Here is an 8,543-nt window from a genome sequence, read left to right as displayed (position 1 = left end):
AGAGAAGCGTTTTTTGACTTCTGTCCAAACTGGGAAAGTACCTTTAAACTACTGGACTCACCGACTGGTTTTCCTTCGTTTTCAGTGAAATCCCGTTCTCTGGCTGGAGACACAGATGGCCTCAAATGAGAGAGATGCTATATCGTGGTACCAAAAGAAGGTAATATCAGTGTATTTTTATTTGTAAAGCATGCTCCCTGCAGAAAGCTCCCACAAAGAATACCTATCATGTTAGTTTTTAATGAGTTTGGTAGTGCAGTGTATTCTTACATGGTATCTCAAATAGAAAACCTAGTACAAGGTCACTAGGTCTTTTGAATTCAGTTCCAGGTTCCCGCATAAGATTTTCAACCTCCTTCTTCATTCACAGTGTCACAGCAGTGCTATGAGAGTTTGCTTCTCATCAAATTGCTGTTTTTTTTAGACATAAAACTTTTATCTGCACAGTGTCAGCAATCTTAATGAGCTGCCCATAGCCTTTTATTTCTATTTAGTTTTCTACTGATATTTTTTCTTAAGTGGAAATTATCTTTTAAGGTTTATATTTAATTTGAAATATTTTGGACATTGCTTCCAGCTTGTTTGAAATTTTGAAGGAAATAGTCTTTGGAAATAATAATTTATTCTAGCCTCAGAAAATCACAGACATTTCCCAGATATCATGTAGACACTTTAAATAGTGTCATGACTTGTGAGACTTGGCCTAAATAAAAGGATTTCCTTTCCATCATTTAAGTAGCCTGCTTCTTATTTCAGATTGGAGCATATGATCAGCAGATATGGGAAAAGTCAATCGAACAGACTCAGATTAAGGTAAATTGATTTCTTTGATTTGTTTCCACTTTGTTTTACTGCATTAATGTGTTGTAAGTACTGGATTGTACTTACTTAAAAAAAAAAATCTGCACTTATCCACTAAGGTATTCTTTGTTCTTTGAAGTTTATAAGGAAAACAACAGTACCAGTGGGATGATAAATGACAATTAACATTTGGCCTCCATATGAGAGAAACAGAAAGGGGTAGTTGGTCTGTGATTAATTTGAAATCAAATATCCAGTATAAATGAAACTATGGCTCTTTAACTGGTGGTAATTAAGAGTTAGTTGTGGTAATACAAGGCCAATTTGCTAGACCTTCAAGGTTTTTAGGTGAAGTTGTGAAAATGAACTGCCCAGGTTTTTTAGAGCATCTCCTCCTCCTTGCCTCTCTCCTCCACCCTTGCCTTTTGTCCCCCACCCCTCCCACTCCCTCTTCCTCTTTTTCTTCCTCTGCAAGTCAAATAAAATCCGTTTGTTACCTGAATCATTTTTTCAATTACTGGTTTAGAGTATCATCTTAAGTATTTCAGATTCTTAAATGTTTTTCTACACTACTTTTGGATCTGAGCAGTTTCTTGGAGTTATTTCATGCTAACCAAGAAACCAAAATTGATGTGTAATTCAGATGCAGTTTATTAATTTATAATAGGGGAAGTGAAGTGAAGTGAAGTCGCTCAGTCGTGTCCGACTCTTTGCGACCCCATGGACATCAGGCTCCTCCATCCATGGGATTTTCTAGGCAAGAGTACTGGAGTGGGTTGCCATTTCTCCAGGGAACTTCCCAACTCAGGGATTGAACCCAGGTCTCCCACATTGTAGACAGACGCTTTACCATCTGAGCCACCAGGGAATAGGGGAAGGAAGGGTTAAATAATCTAATGTTCCCAAACCAGGGCTGTGGGATCAATATGTGTTGCAGGAGTTGGGGGGGGGGTGGTGTTGCAAATTAGTCATGGAATTGTTGCTTGGTAGCCATATGTAATTGCACAGTCTTGAGAGATGTGGAACAGCCTAAAGACCATCCTGCCCTTAAAGAATATCTATTGACCTTAATATTTAGATCTACAGATTTAGGGTCTTACCTCCTTGGAAAGTACTGAATAATGGCTGGCAGATTCTTGTTTTTGGACCTTTCTTTTTTTAAAAAAAGAAAAAAACATTAAAAAAATATTTATGTCTCGGTGTTATGTTGCTTCAGTCGTGTCCGACTCTTTGCGACCCTATGGACTGTAGCCCACCAGGCTCCTCTGTCCATGGGATTCTCTAGGCAAGAATACTGGAGTGGGTTGCCATGCCCTACTCCAGGGGATCTTCCCAACCCAGGGATCAAACCCACACCTCTTAGGTCTCCTGCATTGACAGGCAGGTTCTTTACCATTAGCACCACCCGGGAAGCCCAGTACAACTTAATAGTTGGTTCTGTTTATCTCCAAGTCAGATTGGTTGGGCTGGAACATTTAAATCCCAGCTGAAGTACTTTTAGGGCATGTTCTTTTTATAAGCCAGTCAACTAAGAAGTTATTAGAAATACATGGTACTTGGTTAACTTTTCATAATTTTGTATAGTCTCTAATGTTTTATAGTAATAGGAGATGGGGTTAGGATGAATAAATCCCCCAGTTTTATATTGTAGTTCTCAAATCCTGTCCTGTTGTTCTTTTGTGAGCTCCAAGAAGTAAGTCTGGTATAATGGAAAGCACCCAGTACTAGGGGTTGGATCTCCTTTTGTGAGCTGTCTCTAGTTTTGTGATCTTGAAAAAGCCCTGTAGTTTGACTGGTTTTGGTTTATTTATGTTTTAAAAGATTTTGCTTCCTGACATACAATTTCTTTACCTACTGCTTTCCTCTACCTGATTTAAATATTTCCACAACTCTTACTTCCATGCCATTTTATACATACCCTCCTTTTGGTACACTGTATCCTGTGTTATTTGTTAACCTGTGTGTTTTCATGGACCTCAAGGACAGGAATTGCATTTGTATCCCATTTTTTTAGAACATCTTGATTCATATTAGGAACTTGGTATTTCTGTGTTTGATTAAAGCCAACCTATTATATATATTTTTAATCATTGTTTTCTCATAAGGTAATCTTAACACCTCCTTAGTTTAGCAGTGGAAAGAATAAAATTAAAGAGAACTCTAAAATTTACTGTTAAGGTACCAAGGCTTCCCAGGTGCTAACAATACAGTCAAGACACACATGGCTCTTGCCTTCATGAATTTCAATCTAATGGTGGTGGGAGAAAAGCCAAGTTTTTAAGTATGTTTAAGTCTTAGATGAAAACTGACAAAAGTGTAGGTTACAAAGAAGTATTTAATGCAATTTAAAACAGATTACACAAATGTAATGATTTTTGAAAACAAAAAGGAAAAAATTTGAAAACAAAAAATAACATCAGATGACAATATAATTAGAAATTATATAATAAAAATATAATTCAAAGTTATAAAAAACAAATTTAAAAAATCAACTTGGATCATGCAAAGTGGTAGGCACTGTACTATAAACATTTATTGAGCTACTGTCTTTAAAGCATTTTGCTAGGTGCTGATTATGAGGAGAAAAAGTATTTACAAACAGAAGTATAACAGTTGTATAAGGGAAGAATAAGTAGCCCAATCTGGTTGGAGTATAAGATATGTAAATGAGATGATAGATTGTAAGTCAGTTTGGGGCTGAGTTCACTGTTATAAGAACTTCAGACACTATATTATAGAAAATGAAAAAAATGGTATGGTTTTGAGTAGAGGAGGCATATCATATCTGTTTTTTTGGAGGATAGAAATAAAAATGTAGTTATAACAAAATTTGTAGAGGGCTTCCAAAGCAATGCTTGATGAAATTATATCACTCTAAATGTCTATATTAACAACAACAAAAAAATGTCTAGATTGATTAGGAAGGAAGAGTCACAATGATTCAAGCTAATATGAAAATAATCAGAAATAAGTCAAAATAAAGTGGAAGAAATATAAAAAATAAAAGTAAAACAAATGTTTATGTATTCTTCATTTAACCAATATTTGTTAGCAGCTACCTATTATGTGTAGGCAATAGGCTAGGCAATGTGTCTGTATAATGATGAACAGAAACGTTTGATTTTTTTTTACATGGAGCTTATGGTAATGTGGGAGACAAAACAATAGTAAGATTAATCCTAGTAATGAATAAAAATTGCTTTGTGATAAATGCTAAGAAAGAAAGCTATTATTTTCAAGCTGTTATAACAGGGAAATGGACCTAGTCAAGGAAGTCAGAGAAGCCTTCCCTGAAGAATTGATGTGTCAAATGAGATCTGAAGGATAAATAACAGTTAATTAGGTCAAGAACAAATACACGAATCCTACACAAATTCTTTCATAAAGCCGAGGAGAAAGTGTGCTTCCCAACTCATTTTAGGAGACCAGTATTACCCTGATTACAAAGACAGCACCAGAGAATTTGTTGTAACTATACTACAAAGCTACAGTAATCCAAACAGTATGGTATTGGCATAAACATAGACAAATAGATCAGTGGAATAAAATAGAACATCCAGAAACGAACCTACACTTATATGGGCAATTAATCTACAACAGAGAAGGCAAGAATATACAATGAGGGAAGGACACTCTCTTCAATAAATGGTACTGGGAAAGCTGAAAAACTACATGTAAAGACTCAAGCTGGACTGCTCTCTCACATGATGCACAAAAATGAATTCAAAAGAGATTTAAAACTTAAATGTAACACCTGAAACTATAAAACTTCCAGAAGAAATCATAGGCTGTACAGTCTTTGACATTGGTCATAGTAATATTTTTTTGGATATATATTTTCAGTCAAGGGAAATAAACCAAAAATAAACAGGGCTACAACAAACTAAAAGACTTCTGCACAGTAAAGGAAACTATCAATAAAACGAAAAGACCACCTATTGAATAGGAGAAGATATTTACAAATGGTTTATCCAGATATACAAAAAATTCATACCAGTCAACATCAAAAAAAGAAACAACCTATTAAAAAATGGACAGGGGATCTGAATAGACATTTTCCAAAGAAGACATACAGATGATCAAGAGACACATGAAAAGATGTTCAGCATATTAACCATAAGGGAAATGCAAATCTAAACCACAGAGAAGTATCACCTCACATGGCAGAAGGGCTATTATCAAAAAGACAGTAAATTACAGTTGTTGGTGAAGATGTGGAGAAAAGGGAACCTCTTGTACTGTTGGTGGAAATGTAAATTAGTGCAGCCACTATGGAAAACAGTGTGAAGATTCCTTAAAAATAGAACAGCCATGTGGTCTAGCAGTTCTGCTCTTGGCTGTTTATCTGAAGGAAACAAAAACACTTAATTAGAAAAGATACATGCACTCCTATGTTCATAGTAGCTTTGTTTACAATAGCCAAGATACGGAAGCAACATAAGTGCTCACAACAGAGGGATGGATAAAGATGTGGTATCTATATACAATGGAATATTATTCAGTCATATAAGAATGAAATCTTGCTGTTTGTGACAACATGAATGGCCGAGAGGATGTGATTCTGAGTGAAATAGTCAGAGAAAGACAAAAACTCTATGATTTCTCTTAATATGTGGGATCTAAAAAATAGATGAACAAACATAAAACAGAAAAAAGGCTATAGATGTAGATAGAGTAAACAGGTGTTGCCAGAGAGGGGTTACAAAGGGAAAGAAATAGGTAAGGGAGATTAAGAAGTACAAACTTCCAGTTGCAGAATGAATGAGTCACTTGTATGAAATGTAGTGTGGGGAATATAGTCAGTAATTATGTAATATCTTTGCATGGACAGATGATAATTAGACTTAAGTTCAGTACATCCTGAACTGTATAAAGGTATGAAATTACTGTGTTGTATAACATACTGTTTTAGGTCAATTGTATTTCGAAAACAAACTCAGAGAAAAAGAGATCAGGTATGTGATTACCAGGGGTGGGGAGTTGGGGGAGGGGTATTGGATGAAGGCAGTCAGAAGATACAAACTTCCAATTATAAGATAAATTAGTACTAGGAATGTAATGTACAACATGATAAACCATAAATAATGCTTCTATATGTTATATATGAAAGTTGTTAACAGAGTTAATCCTAAGAGTTTGCATCACAAGGAAAAAAATTTTTTTTCTGTTTTTTAATTTTGTATTTATGAGATGGTAGATGTTCACTAAATTTATTGTGGTAATCATTTCATGATGTATATAAGTCATATCATTATGCTCTGTACTGTAAACTTAATATGGTGTTGTATGTCAATTATATCTCAATAAAACTGAAAGAAAAAAGTCCTACCTGAGACATAATATGGAGTTTTTAATAACTATCATACTGATTTATTTAAAAAAAAAAAAAAGAAAATTTGTCCTAAACATATACATTGGCCCAAAAATGTAAAAATCTTTAATAAAATATCAGCAAACCAAATTCAGTAACATACAAAATGGATTATCTACTGTGACCAAGTGGGATATCTGAGAATGTGTCATTAGTTTAAAATTATAAGATGATATAATATACCATATTAATGGAATAAAGGATAAAACCACATGATCTTTTTAGTGGAGACTAAAAACATTTGACAAAATTCAGTGCCCATTACTGATGAAATAGTAAGTAATTTTTTCAGTCTGTCAAAGGATGTCTATAAAAAACCCACTATAGTTAGGGAGTGCGTTGTCTCTCAAATCAGGAACAAAGCAAGATGTCTGCTCTTAACATTGATTTAACATTGTACTAGGGATTCTAGCCTGTGCAGTAAAGCAAGGAAAAGAAGTAAAAGGCATTGAGATGCAAAAGAAAATGAAAATTGCCTTTATTCATGATGACTTGATCCCCTATTTAGAAAATCCTGACATTACTAACAATAAATGAGTTTAGCAAGGCCTCTAGATTTAAAATCAATATACAAAAATTATTTGTATCTCTGTATATTAGCAATGAGTATTCCAAAAATGAAATTAAGAGAACAGTTTACCCCTATTTCTATAGAGCTCAGGGGTGACTCCAGATTCTTGAAATCCTTTCCAATCAGCTTGATTTCCTAAGTATTAGTCGAGAGCAATGTACTGGGTGCCAGGCAGGCACCTGGTTAAGGCTGGGAGTGGTGGCAGATGGGCAGAGACGGAAGGGGTCACATTGTCCACAACTGGAAAGCACGGTGGTTCATTCTTCGGCAGAACACCCTGCTATACTACAAGTTCGAGGGGGGTCGGAAAGTGACCCCTCCCAAGGGCCGCATCCTTCTGGATGGCTGCACCATCACCTGCCCCTGCTGGAGTATGAAAACCGACCGCTCCTCATTAAGCTGAAAACTCAAACATCCACGGAGTACTTCCTGGAGGCCTGTTCTCGAGAGGAGAGGGACGCCTGGGCCTTCGAGATAACAGGAGCCATCCACGCGGGGCAGCCGGGGAAGGTCCAACAGCTTCAACTGCTGAAGAACTCCTTCAAGCTGCCCCCTCACATCAGCTTGCATCGCATCGTGGACAAGATGCACGACAGTAGCTGCGGAATCCAGCCAAGCCCCAACATGGAGCAGGGAAGCACGTACAAAAAGACCTTCATAGGCTCCTCCCTGGTGGACTGGCTCCTCTCCAACAGCTTTGCAGCCAGCCATCTGGAGGCTGTGACGCTGGCCTCGGTGCTCATGGAGGAGAACTTCCTTCGGCCAGTAGGCACCTGAAGCGTGGGAGCCATTCGATCGGGGGATCTGTCTGAGCAGTTCCTGGATGACTCCACAGCCCTGTACACATTTGCTGAGAGCTGCAAGAAGAAGATAAGTCCCAAGGAAGAAGTCAGTCTCAGCATCATGGAGTTAAGTGGCACTGTGGTGAAACAAGGCTATCTGGCCAAGCAGGAAGAGAACCGGCCAGTGGGTGGGTTTTCTCTTCGTGGCTCCCTGGTGTCAGCTCTGGAGGATAATGGCGTTCCCACTGGGGTTAAAGGGAATGTCCAGGGAAATCTCTTCAAAGTGATTACTAAGGATGACATCCACTATTATATTCAGGCCAGCAGCAAGGCTGAGCGTTCAGAGTGGATTGAAGCTATCAAGAAGCTAACGTGACAAGGACCTGAGGGAATAGGACTGAGATTCCTCCCTCTTACCAGATGACACAGGATTTCCCAGACAATGGGAGTATGTTAAGATTTGTAACTTTTTATATTTTGTACTGCTTTGGAGTGAGATTGGTGGAGTTCCTTAAAGTTGGCAGTGGTGTTGTTGCCTTCCCCACCTTCATTTAACCTGTAAATGCTGAAGCAGCCCTGTCAGCACCTTGACTTTTGCCCATTATCACAACCAGCCATTCCTTGGGTACCAAAGTAGGTCTCCCTTGTCACACTAACTGGCCATGTAATACTGAACAAAACACTATAACCTCATGATGGAGCTCTCGGAAATGCTGTAAGCACCTCTTAACTCCTTTGGAATGAATAAAAATTGACACTTGTAAAAAAAAAGAAAAGAAAACAGTTTATTCACAGTAATATCAAAAATAGTAAAATACTTAAGAGTAAGTTTAACATAGCATATATAAGACCTGTACACTGAAAACTACAGAACATTGCTAAGAAAAATTAAAGATCTGAAGAAATGGAGTAATATTTCATGTTTGGGATCTGAAAGGCCTAACATTGTTAAGATGGCAATCCTCTAAATATATTAATATCTATAGGTTCATTATAATCCCTTTAAAATTCCAGCAGT

At 37.1% G+C, this 8,543-nt stretch overlaps 1 protein-coding gene and 1 pseudogene across 1 annotated transcript in view; both read left to right on the top strand.

The window, feature by feature from the left end:
• Positions 1–8,543, top strand: part of PHTF1 (putative homeodomain transcription factor 1) — a 73,877-nt gene that overhangs the window by 788 nt on the left and 64,546 nt on the right. The window contains exons 2-3 of the mRNA XM_086391956.1: positions 86–160; positions 757–813. Of these exons, the coding sequence (XP_086248082.1) occupies positions 116–160; positions 757–813 (102 nt within the window). The 5' untranslated portion in view covers positions 86–115. The remainder of the gene's footprint in view (positions 1–85; positions 161–756; positions 814–8,543) is intronic.
• Positions 6,808–8,031, top strand: LOC147376088 (pleckstrin-2 pseudogene; annotated as a pseudogene).

This window comes from Bos grunniens, chromosome 3 (genome assembly GCF_055505025.1).
Source record: "Bos grunniens cultivar Pamir isolate PY7600 chromosome 3, Bosgru_T2T1.0, whole genome shotgun sequence".
Taxonomy (NCBI): domain Eukaryota; kingdom Metazoa; phylum Chordata; class Mammalia; order Artiodactyla; family Bovidae; genus Bos; species Bos grunniens.
The sequence above is the reverse complement of the archived record's forward strand: the minus strand, read 5'-3'. Positions and strand labels throughout refer to the sequence as shown.